Source organism: Salvelinus alpinus, chromosome 17, assembly GCF_045679555.1.
Source record: "Salvelinus alpinus chromosome 17, SLU_Salpinus.1, whole genome shotgun sequence".
Classification (NCBI taxonomy): domain Eukaryota; kingdom Metazoa; phylum Chordata; class Actinopteri; order Salmoniformes; family Salmonidae; genus Salvelinus; species Salvelinus alpinus.
Window position 1 is genome coordinate 42794827 of NC_092102.1, and position 16189 is coordinate 42811015.

The 16189-nt window shown below is 47.7% G+C and overlaps 1 protein-coding gene across 3 annotated transcripts in view; it reads right to left on the reverse strand.

The window, feature by feature from the left end:
* The window catches only part of LOC139542967 (plexin A3-like), a 174115-nt gene that overhangs the window by 24255 nt on the left and 133671 nt on the right, over positions 1 to 16189 (reverse strand). For 2 of the 3 annotated variants that reach the window (XM_071348993.1, XM_071348992.1), the window contains exons 16-24: positions 15974 to 16144; positions 15120 to 15213; positions 14674 to 14913; positions 14230 to 14373; positions 11710 to 11944; positions 10287 to 10435; positions 8329 to 8585; positions 6406 to 6472; positions 4368 to 4514 (exon numbers count right to left, since the gene is read on the reverse strand). In XM_071348993.1, coding sequence (XP_071205094.1) covers positions 4368 to 4514; positions 6406 to 6472; positions 8329 to 8585; positions 10287 to 10435; positions 11710 to 11944; positions 14230 to 14373; positions 14674 to 14913; positions 15120 to 15213; positions 15974 to 16144 — 1504 coding nt within the window. The remainder of the gene's footprint in view (positions 1 to 4367; positions 4515 to 6405; positions 6473 to 8328; positions 8586 to 10286; positions 10436 to 11709; positions 11945 to 14229; positions 14374 to 14673; positions 14914 to 15119; positions 15214 to 15973; positions 16145 to 16189) is intronic. The other variant, XM_071348994.1, reaches the window with a different exon arrangement.

The following is a 16189-nucleotide window of genomic DNA, read 5'->3' on the forward strand; positions in this document are numbered from 1 at the left end:
CCATTAAATGACCTATGTTGCCTCTTGAAAAAACCAAGGTGCAGTATCCATCCAAAAAGGTCAAAGGTTGTGACCAGAGAGGAGAGAGATCCTTCTAATGTATTTATATACTGGGCATGTACACGCCGTGCTGCCAGTCCATATACAGTCATGAGGAGACCTTTGGTGCGTTAATCAGGTGATTAGTACAGTATGCAGCTGGCACATGGTACAACAGACATCTGTACCACTGTCACTCACTGATCATTAGCAAAGTACATTTCCTACCATGCACCTGAAATAGTTAATAAGTGGGGGATTTGTGATTAAAAACCAATTACACAGCAAATTATAGGAATTCTCAAGAAACAGGACAATCCTTATCATTTGATGAGGTCCAAGGTCAAGCAAGGTTCTGGACATGGGATGATTTTTGGCGTCTTATAGGTAAAAGCGTATCTATCCGATCTGAGAATCTACGGTTCATTGGTCCACTTCACAGTACTTTAAAGTATCAGGTCTGAATATCCAATACTGCAGTACTTCCCTGTAAAGTTGCCGGTCTTGGTCAAAGCCATTAAAAGGGATACAAGAGATAACAGTGAATGATAGTTATCGATAGTGTGTACAGATGCCCACACACCTATTCGCCTTATGTAGCCCCGCCCCACCTATTTGCCTTATGTAGCCCCGCCCCACCTATTGGCCTTATGTAACCCGCCCCACCTATTGGCCTTATGTAGCCCCGCCCCACCTATTTGCCTTATGTAGCCCCGCCCCACCTATTGGCCTTATGTAGCCCCGCCCCACCTATTGGCCTTATGTAGCCCCGCCCCACCTATTGGCCTTATGTAGCCCCGCCCCACCTATTGGCCTTATGTAGCCCCGCCCCACCTATTTGCCTTATGTAGCCCCGCCCCACCTATTGGCCTTATGTAGCCCCGCCCCACCTATTAGCCTTATGTAGCCCCGCCCCACCTATTGGCCTTATGTAGCCCCGCCCCGCCCCACCTATTAGCCTTATGTAGCCCCGCCCCACCTATTAGCCTTATGTAGCCCCGCCCCACCTATTTGCCTTATGTAGCCCCGCCCCACCTATTCACCTTATGTAGCCCCGCCCCACCCCACCTGTTTGCCTTATGTAGCCCCGCCCCACCTATTCGCCTTATGTAGCCCCGCCCCACCTATTCGCCTTATGTAGCCCCGCCCCACCTATTGGCCTTATGTAGCCCCGCCCCACCTATTGGCCTTATGTAGCCCCGCCCCACCTATTAGCCTTATGTAGCCCCGCCCCACCTATTAGCCTTATGTAGCCCCGCCCCACCTATTTGCCTTATGTAGCCCCGCCCCACCTATTTGCCTTATGTAGCCCCGCCCCACCTATTCGCCTTATGTATCCCCGCCCCACCCCACCTGTTTGCCTTATGTAGCCCCGCCCCACCTATTCGCCTTATGTAGCCCCGCCCCACCTGTTTGCCTTATGTAGCCCCGCCCCACCTATTCGCCTTATGTAGCCCCGCCCCGCCCCACCTGTTTGCCTTATGTAGCCCCGCCCCACCTATTCGCCTTATGTAGCCCCGCCCCACCTATTGGCCTTATGTAGCCCCGCCCCACCTATTGGCCTTATGTAGCCCCGCCCCACCTATTAGCCTTATGTAGCCCCGCCCCACCTATTAGCCTTATGTAGCCCCGCCCCACCTATTTGCCTTATGTAGCCCCGCCCCACCTCTTTGCCTTCTGTAGCCCCGCCCCACCTATTCGCCTTATGTATCCCCGCCCCACCCCACCTGTTTGCCTTATGTAGCCCCGCCCCACCTATTCGCCTTATGTAGCCCCGCTCCACCTATTCGCCTTATGTAGCCCCGCCCCACCTATTAGCCTTATGTAGCCCCGCCCCACCTATTAGCCTTATGTAGCCCCGCCCACCTATTTGCCTTATATAGCCCCGCCCCACCTATTTGCCTTATGTAGCCCCGCCCCACCTATTTGCCTTATATAGCCCCGCCCCACCTATTCGCCTTATGTAGCCCCGCCCCACCTATTTGCCTTATGTAGCCCCGCCCCACCTATTGGCCTTATTTAGCCCCGCCCCACCTATTGGCCTTATGTAGCCCCGCCCCACCTATTGGCCTTATGTAGCCCCGCCCCACCTATTGGCCTTATGTAGCCCCGCCCCACCTATTGGCCTTATGTAGCCCCGCCCCACCTATTTGCCTTATGTAGCCCCGCCCCACCTGTTTGCCTTATATAGCCCCGCCCCACCTGTTTGCCTTATGTAGCCCCGCCCCACCTATTTGCCTTATGTAGCCCCGTCCCACCTATTTGCCTTATGTAGCCCCACCCCACCTATTTGCCTTATGTAGCCCCGCCCCACCTATTCGCCTTATGTAGCCCCGCCCCACCTATTAGCCTTATGTAGCCCCGCCCCACCTATTAGCCTTATGTAGCCCCGCTCCACCTATTCGCCTTATGTAGCCCCGCCCCACCTATTAGCCTTATGTAGCCCCGCCCCACCTATTAGCCTTATGTAGCCCCGCCCACCTATTTGCCTTATATAGCCCCGCCCCACCTGTTTGCCTTATGTAGCCCCGCCCCACCTATTTGCCTTATATAGCCCCGCCCCACCTATTTGCCTTATGTAGCCCCGCCCCACCTATTTGCCTTATGTAGCCCCGCCCCACCTATTAGCCTTATGTAGCCCCGCCCCACCTATTTGCCTTATGTAGCCCCGCCCCACCTATTGGCCTTATGTAGCCCCGCCCCACCTTTTGGCCTTATGTAGCCCCGCCCCACCTATTGGCCTTATGTAGCCCCGCCCACCTATTTGCCTTATGTAGCCCCGCCCACCTATTTGCCTTATGTAGCCCCGCCCCACCTATTTGCCTTATGTAGCCCCGCCCCACCTATTAGCCTTATGTAGCCCCGCCCCACCTATTTGCCTTATGTAGCCCCGCCCCACCTATTGGCCTTATGTAGCCCCGCCCCACCTTTTGGCCTTATGTAGCCCCGCCCCACCTATTGGCCTTATGTAGCCCCGCCCACCTATTTGCCTTATGTAGCCCCGCCCCACCTATTTGCCTTATGTAGCCCCGCCCCACCTATTGGCCTTATGTAGCCCCGCCCCACCTTTTGGCCTTATGTAGCCCCGCCCCACCTATTGGCCTTATGTAGCCCCGCCCACCTATTTGCCTTATGTAGCCGCAAAGACTGGTTTTCAAAACATTGCTGTTGTAAAATCTTCCCCCTCTTCATCCAATTATTGTGACAGCCTCGTACTGAACATATAATGCTTGTCATGTTGATTGATTTTAGGATTTTGTGCAGTTCTGTCAGTGTGAAACTATCAAGCTCTCAACTAAAAGTACCACTTTGCATGCGCTTGCGTCGTGCGAATGTTGCTGGAAATAGAAGCACAATTGCAACTAACTCGCCGCGATCAACGTGACGTTCCAGAATAAGGTGAATAGCGTTGTCCTGTACTGAAGATCCCCTAGGGCCAGAGATAGAGAGCTCCTCCGGGAGCATTTGCCTATATAGAGCTAATTTCTGTGACATCTGCTAATCTGTCTACCGATCCCTCTGAAAGAGGCAGAGATGACCCTGTCCTGAGTTGATGCTGCAGTGTTGTACCAGCCGTGTGGTCGCATGGGGAGTGACGAATGGCCTCGGAAGCAGGCAGTATACAGCTGATTCATCGAGAAGTTGAGTGGTGGGAGTGGGCGCGCTAGCATTGCATCCTACCAAGTCAGCGTATTGCTATTTTTCCATATAAATAATTTATATGAGGATATATTTGGAGAATTCCTGTACTGTTTTGATGTTTCATTCGCCAATCTGGGGTGTGACGCTTTTATGTGGAAGTCAATGGGTTGCTGACGGTGAGTAAATCATTATTGTTCAAGTGTAGTATTTCCTGGCAGTACTGCTTGGCCGCCTCGTTGGGGAGAGAGAGCGATGTGGTGGGAAGGGTTTGTTTTATTGGCAGACAATAAATTGCTTGATTTGTTTGAATCATTAGTGGCCCGCAGCAGGTCAGTGTGTGATTGAGTGCTGAGTAGGTTCGTTCCATCAGCGATACCTCACCCATATAGCCCCGTCTCCTACCACTGCCTACACTGAGATCCCACAGCCAATGAGGGAGCCAAGGCCCACCTCACTTCCTTAGTAACGTGTCAGATGATTTGCATGGCAAAGCCTGCTAAACATTCTCCCACCTGTTTGTTTTGCCTCTTGAGCCACATTAAGTGAGAATCAGTACATGGATTGATCTTGCTGCCCTGGGACTGGGAGGGTTGGCTCCATTGCACAACACTCATATCAAACAGGAGACTGGTGTGAGAGAGGAGGTGTGTGTTTCTGTGTGTATGTGGAGGAGGGTCCTTCCTCACCAGCTGTTTGTAGTCAATCTGCTGGCGGATGAGCTTGTCCTCACTGAGGGAGTAGCGCGCCTCTCCTGTGATGGCGTCTATAGGCCCCTTCTCCATCTGCTGCTTGATGGCACAGAACAGCATGAACAGAGGCTCCCCAGCACACTCCTGAGAGAGAGAGAGAGAGAGAGAGAGAGAGAGAGAGAGAGAGAGAGAGAGAGAGAGAGAGAGAGAGAGAGAGAGAGAGAGAGAGAGAGAGAGAGAGAGAGAGAGAGAGAGAGAGAGAGAGAGAGAGAGAGAGAGAGAGAGAGAGGCGCAGGGGGCAGAGGGAGAGACAGTAAAAGTGGAAGAGGGAGGGAGTAACTGAGTGTGAAAAGGGGAGAGGAATAGGCAATCACATCCCTTTCAGTGAGGAGTGGGGAAGTTACCAATTACCCACTTACAGGGTTTGATGACTAACCAGTGATACTGAGGGAACACTATTATTTAGTTCTTAGGGACGATTCTTTTGACATCATTAATTACAATGTGTCATCCTGAGTCTCAAGCTGCTTGGACACAGAGGGGCCTTCAAGCCCAGACACAGAGGGGCCTTCAAGCCCAGACACAGAGGGGCCTTCAAGCCCAGACACAGAGGGGCCTTCAAGCCCAGACACAGAGGGGCCTTCAAGCCCAGACACAGAGGGGCCTTCAAGCCCAGACACAGAGGACGATTGACCCATCTACCAGGCTTCTAAATCATGCTGCCAGTAACCAAATGGAACCAATACCCAGTAACCAAATCTATACTCAAAAACAGAAACCTCAAAACCCACAAATGGCCCCCAATTGTCCAATGTAAGTAAGACATAGAGAGTTTAAGCAGGATTCAGTAATACTGATTGTTCATGCTAGGATGTCCATGCTCTTCTGCATTTCATGTTCTTCTGTGGGTTTAATAATCTGTACAGTCGAGGTGACATCACACTTAACATCATAACTACAGGTTCCAAGTTACTCTCCAGAATGTTGTCTCAGTTCAAAACCAGTCAAACGAGAGTAACGAACAAGTAGATTCTATATTTTTCCAGACCATGTCCAATGAGATGAAATCCTCAATAATTTGTTGTTCACTTAAGGGATTTATGTTGAACATGCTAACTTGATATTTTCTTCGGTTTTGAGAACGTCATAAATCTTAACAAGGCATTACATTTGTTATTTAATAAGAAACTCTACAACCATTATCTTCACCAATAATATCTACCCTCAGGTAATGAAAACCCACATTAAAATATATATTTTGGTTAATTTAGTGACAAACCTGGCTATGAAAGATGAATATTGCTATGCAAGCTGAATATAAATATGTGGAAGCCAATCCAGAATAGAGGTTTAAGTAGGGCTTGTGGAAACATTTCAGGGTAATTACTTGGGGAGGCTGGGAAGATGGCCAGAACACTTTAACATCTGCACTGATGTAACTTAAATATAATTGGTGGCCATCCAGAGCTACATTCCAAGAGGCATTTCAGGCCTGAACTCACAATGGGCCTGATGTTCTTGTCCTTAACGTGAATGGCCATTTTAATCCAATCCCAGAGTAACACAGGAGAAGCTTATGGTCAGGAAGAACACAGAAAGGGCATTTTGGGTGGTGGGGAGCACCTGACAGGATGTGGTTAGACAAAATTACCACAACTGCCCCCAGAGTGATTCTCCGATACGGTTCACACTGTGGCCGTGCTGTGTGCTGCGGTCACACAGGGTGAGAATAAACAGTACCAGGACCATAATTAGCCAAATAACCCCACCTCAGAAATATAATTACAACTCGCACATTACACTAATAATAGCAATTAACGATCATTTCACAGAATTTCTGGTAACAAAATTAGAACGGGTACAGAATACACTACACACTGTTGCTATGGGCTACTGGTGTTTCAGCCAAACAACAGGCCTTTTGTGAACAAATCACAAGCATCAATCTTCTGCTAAGTATCCGAATCTCTCTGCTCTGAACCTCAATTAACCCTATGTTAGAAAAACTATCTGAGCACCATTAAAACTGCCTTACCTTGAGGAAGCGATGCAGCAGGAACGTAAACCAGTTGGTGAGCATCTTCTCAGCCACCGACTCCGTCCTTCAGGAGAGATGAGACACCGGTCAGATTCAACAACATGTGTATGAGTAGAGCAAGGTGCTAGTGAGGGAGTGAGAGGAGAGCCCTCAGCCTGTGTCTCTACAAGTAAGTACCCTTACTGTGTGGCCTAGGGTGGTGTAGTGATCTAAACCGCTGCCTAGGGTGGTGTAGTGATCTATACCGCTGCCTAGGGTGGTGTAGTGATCTATACCGCTGCCTAGGGTGGTGTAGTGATCTATACCGCTGCATAGGGTGGTGTAGTGATCTAAACCGCTGCCTAGGGTGGTGTAGTGATCTATACCGCTGCATAGGGTGGTGTAGTGATCTATACCGCTGCCTAGGGTGGTGTAGTGATCTATACCGCTGCCTAGGGTGGTGTAGTGATCTATACCGCTGCCTAGGATGGTGTAGTGATCTATACCGCTGCCTAGGATGGTGTAGTGATCTATACCGCTGCATAGGGTGGTGTAGTGATCTATACCACTGCCTAGGATGGTGTAGTGATCTATACCGCTGCCTAGGATGGTGTAGTGATCTATACTGCTGCATAGGGTGGTGTAGTGATCTAAACCGCTGCCTAGGATGGTGTAGTGATCTAAACCGCTGCCTAGGGTGGTGTAGTGATCTATACCGCTGCATAGGGTGGTGTAGTGATCTAAACCGCTGCATAGGGTGGTGTAGTGATCTATACCGCTGCCTAGGATGGTGTAGTGATCTATACCGCTGCCTAGGGTGGTGTAGTGATCTATACCGCTGCCTAGGATGGTGTAGTGATCTATACCGCTGCCTAGGGTGGTGTAGTGATCTATACCGCTGCCTAGGATGGTGTAGTGATCTAAACCGCTGCCTAGGGTGGTGTAGTGATCTATACCGCTGCATAGGGTGGTGTAGTGATCTATACCGCTGCATAGGGTGGTGTAGTGATCTATACCGCTGCCTAGGATGGTGTAGTGATCTAAACCGCTGCCTAGGGTGGTGTAGTGATCTAAACCACTGCCTCCAGATCACATAATATACCGCTGCAGCATGGGTTTACTATAACACTGCAGCATGGGTTTAATATACCGCTGCAGCATGGGTTTAATATACCGCTGCAGCATGGGTTTAATATACCGCTGCAGCATGGGTTTAATATACCGCTGCAGCATGGGTTTAATATACCGCTGCAGCATGGGTTTAATATACCGCTGCAGCATGGGTTTAATATACCGCTGCAGCATGGGTTTAATATACCGCTGAAGTATGGGTTTAATATACCGCTGCAGCATGGGTTTAATATACCGCTGCAGCATGGGTTTAATATACCGCTGCACTTGAAGAAGCTTTCAAAGTTCTTGAAATGTTCCGTATTGACTGACCTTCATGTCTCAAAGTAATGATGGACTGTTGTTTCTCTTTGCTTATTTGAGATGTTCTTGCCATAATATGGACTTGGTCTTTTACCAAATAGCGCTATCTTCTGCATACCCCCCTACCTTGACACAACACAACTGATTGGCTCAAATGCATTAAGAAGGAAAGAAATTCCACAAATAAACTTTTAAGAAGGAACACCTGTTAATTGAAATGCATTCCAGGTGACTACCTCATGATGCTGGTTTAGAGAAAGCCAAGAGTGTGCAAAACTGTCATCAAGGCAAAAGGTGGCTTTTTGAAGAATCTCAAATATAAAATATATTTTGATTTGTTTAACACTTTTTTGGTTACTACATGATTCCATGTGTTATTTCATAGTTCTGATGTCTTCACTATTATTCTGCAATGTAGAAAATAGTAAAAATAAAGAAAAACCCTTGAATGAGCGGGTGTTCTAAAACTTTTGACCGGTAGTGTATATATCTTTAAAGTATCCTCACCGTCGGAGCAGCAGTTTAGGATGGTTGCGGTTCTCCAGGTTCTTCTCTATGAGGTCAGCCAGCAACTGTTTAAGTACCATGGTGGCGTACTCCATGCGGCCCTGCAGAGCGGCCATGAGCAGAGAGGCCACATTTCCTCGGTCCCGCATGGAGAAGGACCTCTGGGCCTCCAGGGTATGGATGAAGGTCAGCAGAAACATCTTACTGTGCAGCAGCTGGCTGAACAGACGCAGGGCTTTCTCCACATTGGCCGGGGACTGAGGGACAGGACACAGGAGGAGGGGGATGGGGGACACAGAGAAGGGAATACACAAAAGGAGGTCCAAAGGGTTATTAAGTGGGGAGAGGGACAGGGAGTTGGATAGGGGAGAGAGGGAGAGGGGAGATGAGAGGAGAGGGGAGAGATGAGAGGAGACAGGAGAGGGGGGAGACGAGAGAGGAGAGAGGGAAGGAAAGTATAAAGAGAAAAAGGGGGAGAGGGGAGATGAGAAAGGAGAGGAAAGAGGAGAGAGAATAGGGGAGGGGAGAGGGGAGGGGAGAGAGAATAGGGGAAAGGAGAGAGGAGATGGAGAGAGGAGAGGGGAGAGAGAATAGGGGAGGGGAGAGAGGAGAGAGGAGGGGAGAGAGAATAGGGGAGGGGAGGGGAGAGAGAATAGGGGAAAGGAGAGAGGAGATGGAGAGAGGAGAGGGGAGAGAGAATAGGGGAGGGGAGAGAGGAGAGAGGAGGGGAGAGAGAATAGGGGAGGGGAGAGAGGAGAGAGGAGAGGAGAGAGAATAGGGGAGAGGAGAGAGGAGAGGAGAGAGAATAGGGGAGGGGAGAGAGGAGAGGAGAGAGAATAGGGGAGGGGAGAGAGGAGAGAGGAGGGGAGAGAGAATAGGGGAGGGGAGAGAGGAGAGAGGAGGGGAGAGAGAATAGGGGAGGGGAGAGAGGAGAGAGGAGGGGAGAGAGAATAGGGGAGGGGAGAGAGGAGGGGAGAGAGAATAGGGGAGGGGAGAGAGGAGAGGGAGAGAGGGGAGGAATGTGTAAAGAGAAAAAGGCGGAAAGAAAATGGTTTGTTATTAGTTTGAGGATTACACGGAGCACCTTAAACGTGGCTCTAGTGACTTCAAATATTTCTCTATGCTGACTATTTTCAAAACATTTCTGCGGCAGTCTCTAGACAAGTAGTCTATGGAGGGCTGGTGGAGCTCCTGGGTTGACTCAGCCTCAGGTTGAAATGAAAAAGAAATAAGGTTGTTAAAAAAAGAAAAGAGGTTTCTCTGAAGCTCGGCACTAAGAGAGTTGCTGGCTACTGACTTTAGTTAAAAAAATAATAATAATAAAAAAAAAAGGATCTATCGCTTTAGTTTTATTCCCTTCTTTTTTTGGCAGCGAGTTACAGTACAACACAAGTGAACCTCAGGAAAGCATACTTTACTGAGTTACCAAGACAACACAAGTGAACCTCAGGAAAGCATACTTTACTGAGTTACCAAGACAACACAAGTGAACCTCAGGAAAGCATACTCTACTGAGTTACCAAGACAACACAAGTGAACCTCAGGAAAGCATACTCTACTGAGTTACCAAGACAACACAAGTGAACCTCAGGAAAGCATACTTTACTGAGTTACCAAGACAACACAAGTGAACCTCAGGAAAGCATACTTTACTGAGTTACAGTACAACAACTGAACGTCAGGAAAGCATACTCTACTGAGTTACCAAGACAACACAAGTGAACTTCAGGAAAGCATAATTTACTGAGTTACAGTACAACAACTGAACGTCAGGAAAGCATACTCTACTGAGTTACCAAGACAACACAAGTGAACCTCAGGAAAGCATACTTTACTGAGTTACCAAGACAACACAAGTGAACCTCAGGAAAGCATAATTTACTGAGTTACAGTACAACACAAGTGAAGACAGCAGCACAAGGCAGTGAAGTGAACAAGTTCTAGTTTAGTTCTCTTACACTTACATCCAGCTCCTTGAGGACGGGGTGCTCCTCGATGCCGGGGAACATGACTCTCATGGTGTAGGTGCGGTACTCCAGGAAGGGGATCTTCACTCCGTCCATGTCATTGGTCAGCTCCTGGATGTCTGTCTGTAGCTCAGCGAATGCTATGTTGACAGAAGCATAAGATACAAAAATTGCCATTTTAATATAATCCCAGAGAAACACAGGAGAAGCGCATGGTCAGGAAGAACACAGAAAGGCCATTTTGTGTGGGGGGAGCAGGGGGGAGCACCTGACAGGATGTGGTTCGAAAAAATGACCACAACTGCCCCACTCTATTAATCGGATTAAATTAAGTCTGATCGTTTCACTGAATCAACAGTCAGTTACCTCGTCCAGGCGTGTTGGTGTCAAGTCAATACCATAAACTGCCACACTCCGGACTAAATCTGCCCGCTTCTAATCATTTTGAGCCGTGATTGTCTTGACAGCTGGCACAGTATAGGAATACATGGATAAATGCTTATAAGACTTGACTGCCCTCTACCGATTAATGGACAGCATATTTTGGTCATCCTCATACTGTACCCCAGGGGTGGGTAATTACAGTCCTCGAGGGTCTGATTGGTGTCACCATTTTGCCCCAGCCCCAGCTAACACACCTGACTCCAATAATCACCTAATCATGATCTTCAGTTTAAAATGCAATTTGATTAATCAGCTGTGTTTGTTAGGGATGGAGAAGAAGTGTGACACCAATCAGGCCCTCGAGGACTGGAGTTGCCCACTCCTGCTGTACACAGTCAGTTCTGTGGTTGCCTGGTTACCTTCTACTGAGTCAGCGAAGCATCTCAGAAAATATATTGTAAAGAATGTAGAGTGATTGACTTGTACTGTACCTACTATAAGAGCAACACGATAGTAACAACTGTTCAGAGCAGGCCAATGCTGATAACACACTAATCTTCAAAAGCACACGCAGCTCTCTGATAAGAGCATATCAAAATACCCTGCCAGTCAATGTTTCAGCTCACTTCCATGAAGCAATCTTTGCTTGAGGAAAATGCCATGAGCAGCGCTGGTGTCATTTCAGTGACGGAAACGTATGAGCAAAGAGCATTCAGATGAACATAGAACTGTTTTTAAATGGCCACGGTGAAATGGATATTTTACCTTTATTTTTAATTGCTTTATTTTTAATTCAAAATTCTTATTTACAATGATGGCCTGGCAAATAGGTTATGATAGGATAGGATTAGGATATGATAGGAGAGAAATGGGATATAATAGGAGGGAAATAGGATATGATAGGATTAGATATGAGAGAAATAGGATATGATAGGAGAGAAATATGATTGATAGGAGAGAAATAGGATAGGATATGACAGGATAGGAGAGGAGAGCAATAGGAGAAGGTCATAGTGACCGGTGCTCCTACCTTCTTTACACTCCAGGGCCACTCTCGACTCCAGGTTGTCCATCTGCAGCTGCAAGCGTTTCAGGGTGCGGTCAGCATCCCGGGTCTTCCTCTTGTAGGCAATGAGCACGGCGATGATGGCGATGAGAAGCACCCCTCCTCCCGCTCCGATCCCGATGATGGCCGGTAAGGTAAGGGTGCTGTCGGAGTAGATGTGTAGTGTTCCTGGGGAGTACTCCAAACCACCCACCACGATCTGGAGGAGAAACACATCCAACCTTTTATGCGAGTAAAGTGCATGTCGGATAAAAGAAATCATGACAGACCTGATGGAAACAGAACATTTTTCAGTAAACTTTCCAAATGTCGACAAAACAAAATACGCTAGAAAAGGTGGGATCTTTTTGTGTCTGTAAAATTAATTATGTGAGAAATGTCAGTGGAAACGTTTTTATGTGCAAATATTGATATAATATCCATCATATCAAAGTAAACTTGTTGTGTGTTCCTCCCACTACGCATGCCGTTTATTAGTCTACAGATGAAATAAGTTATGATGAACTTCACAGGGTGGTGAAAGGTCACGGTGATGAACTTCACAGGGTGGTGAAAGGTCACGGTGATGAACTTCACAGGGTGGTGAAAGGTCACGGTGATGAGCTTCACAGGGTGGTGAAAGCGCACGGTGATGAACTTCACAGGGTGGTGAAAGTGCACGGTGATGAGCTTGACGCTCCTTCCCAATAAATATTGAGGGTCTTATTCTGGTGACATGATCATCCGTGCTCGTCTGCCGTTTGACAAATACAAATGATCTCGGTCTTTTATCCATAATCTCATCATGTAGGCTATACGTGCGCTCTCGCCAACAGCGCTCAATCTGCACCCTGCATACTGTTGGCTTGAGCACACTTGCCAATACCAGAGTGGGCACACTCGCTATATAACACATTTTTTGGGGTGAGAAAACCATCAGTAGAGTCGAAAATGCGATGGAAATCCATTTAACGTGTATTTCTTTTCTCTTCAGTACATAGGAATTTTTATGTGCACTACAGTCAATTTGATGAAGCCATCATATTGTTATTATGCAGATGTTTTTATATTCACATGACAATCTGTCGCCAATTGAACCTAGCTACTGAGATGGAAAAATTGGGCCCTGTAATTCATTACTACAGAGCCTTCTGAAAGTATTCATACCCCTTGACTTATTCCACATTCTGCAGTGTTACAGCCTGAATTCAAAATGTAAAACCTCGCAATGTGGAAAAAGTCAAGTGGTGTGAATGCTTTCTGAAGGCACACTGTATGTAGCTCAGACTCAGAGTTACAGTACATGTCCGAACGTTTTTAGTTTTGACCCTGGTTCTAACATCTCCTTTCTAAACTTCAGGCCAATCACAGATGACTTCCAACGGGTTTGGCTAACGAGTTTCACCTTTACCGCCCTATTCCCCTCCTGGATGTGTGCTTTAATTATTGAGTGGTTTGGATGGAAGGGAACAGGGAGAATGCCACTCTGCTGTCTGTGTGTCTGTCCGTCACTGTGCTATGTGTCAGGTCATTAACACAGCTGGCTCAGCCTTCTCACTGTGCCGTGTGTCTCCTGCCCCTGGGAGGGAGATCACTCCACCTCACCCATCACCTCTCTCTCTGTCCCCCTCTCTTTCATCTCAGCTTTGATTTGTAAATGCTCCCTCTCCACAGTTGACTCTATTGATCGGATTAAATTAAAGTCTGAGCGTTTCACTGAATCAACAGTCAGTTACCTCGTCCAGGCGTGTTAGTGTCAAGTCAATACCATAAGATCAGGACCATGCCTTTGATACAAAAGGTAAACAAGCTGCCACACTACAGGACTAAATCTACCTGCTTCTAATCATTCTGAGCCGTGGTTGTCTTGACAGCTGGCACTGTATAGGAATACATGGATAAATACTTATGACACTTGCAATAATCAGATTGACCAGACTGCCCTCTGCCAATTAAATCACCTGCTCTCGCCAACGGTTGTCTGTCCATCAAAAAAAAAAAAAAAAAGTGATTGCATTTCATCAATCCAAGATGATTATTTTTCACCTCTACTGCTCAAGGCAACAGCTGAAATCATTGTGCGCTGAGGCGTGTACATAATAAAGAGAGCTAGTCCTGTTTGGCATTGATGATAATGCGCCAAAGCTGCGGAGTCAACAGATACTTCGATTAGATGGGAAGTTGCTTGTATCAGCGGGCTGCCGTAATCATAATGCATGATGACCCTTTGACCTTTACATTTGGTGGATTAGCATTCAAGTAAAATAAAAATAAAAATGCCACACAGCTATTATTGAATTGATTCTAGATGTAATTTCTAAGTCAGGCATGTTTCCAAATAGCACAGATAAAAGTGTTTTAACTACATGTCAAATATATTTAGAGAAATAACAAGACTGGATTATGGCCAGAGCAGTTTGGCTATGAAAGATATCTCACACGAAGCTATTGTTGACATAAAATACACAAACTACTGTAAACGGTGGGCGGGACATCTGGTCTTACCACGACTCTCTGCTCCCCGGTCAGGTCTGGCGAATCACAGAGCAGCTGAGACTCCGAGACAGTTAACAGACAGGGCGTTTCACCAATCATCACGCTGTAGTTCAGCCGGGTGTTGCCCGGAGCAGGGGGAATCAAATTCTTGCCCTGTTTTCAGAAGAAACATGTTGTTCGTTTTCAAAAGAAACATTCTGTTGGACAATAATCACATTTATCAGACGAAAGCACACACACAATAAAGTGTATGGGTCTTTAGAGTATTATCAATCCTGACTTGTAATTCTATCCTCAGCTCAGGGACTTTGTACATAGATGTGTAGGGAAAGGAAGTTGTCTCTGTACTGGTTCTGTCTCACATGACCTCTCTGGCTTCTCTAGAGCTTGATCCTCCTTCCTCTCAACAGACAAAAGTAACAGAAAATGAAACCAAACAAGGAATCTACTTACTTTGAGGATAATGGGAGAGCCGGGCTTGACCTCCATTATCCCAGAGTTCCCTAGTGTTTCGAAGGTGGGGTTGGGGTAGTAGGTGAAAGGTGTCCCGTTGAGGACGAGCAGCGCAGCCACGTGATCCAGGATGAAGCCGTACTCGTCGGGGTGCAGGCCTGACTCTGGGGCCTGGTGCTTGGTGTAAATGATACCCGGGGCCAGACAGGTCATCACAGAGTCATTCACCACAGTGCACACCTGGACAGGTAGATAAAAGAGGAGGGTCAAACCAGGAACAAGTATGAGACAAACTTCTGTGTAAAACCACAATACTGACAATGTGTACAGTAACAAAAGCTTACTGCGTAAGTCCTTGATGCTAGTTGCTATTATACAGGTTAACCATTTGTAATAGTCAGAGCGGTACAGTGCAAACATGGAATGTTCATATTGGGAACACTTACATTAGTAGTCTGTATTCCTGCATACTTGGCACGGACTTTGGGCTCCTGGATGGTGAGCAGGTTGGTACCTGTGACGGTAATCAAGGTGCTACCACTGAAACACAAGCAGAAACATGATGGTGGAGAGGTTAAGACGAGAGTTATTGCACCCTGGTGACATGGGCAGAGAGACAACAAGGAAGGAATGAAATAAGAACTTCTGTGTAACAGAGCTGCTATGTTGCTGACTTTTAGTGTTTTTGTCTACAGCATGTTGTTTGTATGATTAATCCTACAGTACTGTTGAGATTCAGAAGAAGAGGGAGCCTACAGTCCCCTCAAGGGTCCTATGGATTAGGATGGGACATACATTAGATACATCATCCCCCATACTGTCTATTGTGCTTTAGTGTCATGGTGAAATGGCTACAATGGGACAGTGTGGGCGTCTCGGTGCGGCTTTGGGGCTCATGTTGTAATCTCAGAGTGTTCCTGAGGCATTACAGCCAGTAATGGATGTCTGGGCTGAGTTTCTCCTCAGGAATCTCCCAGGGCACTGGTCGTGCGCTGAGAGGTTCCAGCCTGCAGCCTGTTGGCTGGGAGAGGAGAGGGGAGGAGGGGGGAGGGTAGGAGGGTAGGAGGGGGGTGGATAGCAGGGGAGGAGTGAAGAGGGGAGGAGAGGAGGAGGAGAGGTGAGGAGGGGAGAGGAGGAGTGGGGAGGGTAAGAGGGGGGTGGATAGCAGGGGAGGAGTGGGGAGGGGAGGAGGAGGAGGAGAGGAGAGGAGGAGTGGGGAGTGGAGAGGAGGGGAGGAGAGGAGAGAAGAGGATGGGAGAGGAGAGGAGGCTTGGCTGCAGCTGGTATCACCACTACTCACTTCACTATACTCCAGTTGGGCTCGATGCTGGAGATGGTGGGGTCCTCTGTGTAGATGTAGTGTGTGTCACTGCTGGTGACCTCAGCTTTGTCGATTAACAATTTGATTGACGCAGGCCCTGAGCCAGACAGGGACGACGGTGTCACACACACAATGTCCCTGTTGGTCCTCCTGTGGCCGGTTAGACAGAAGATGTGTCATATTGTGTCACAGAGT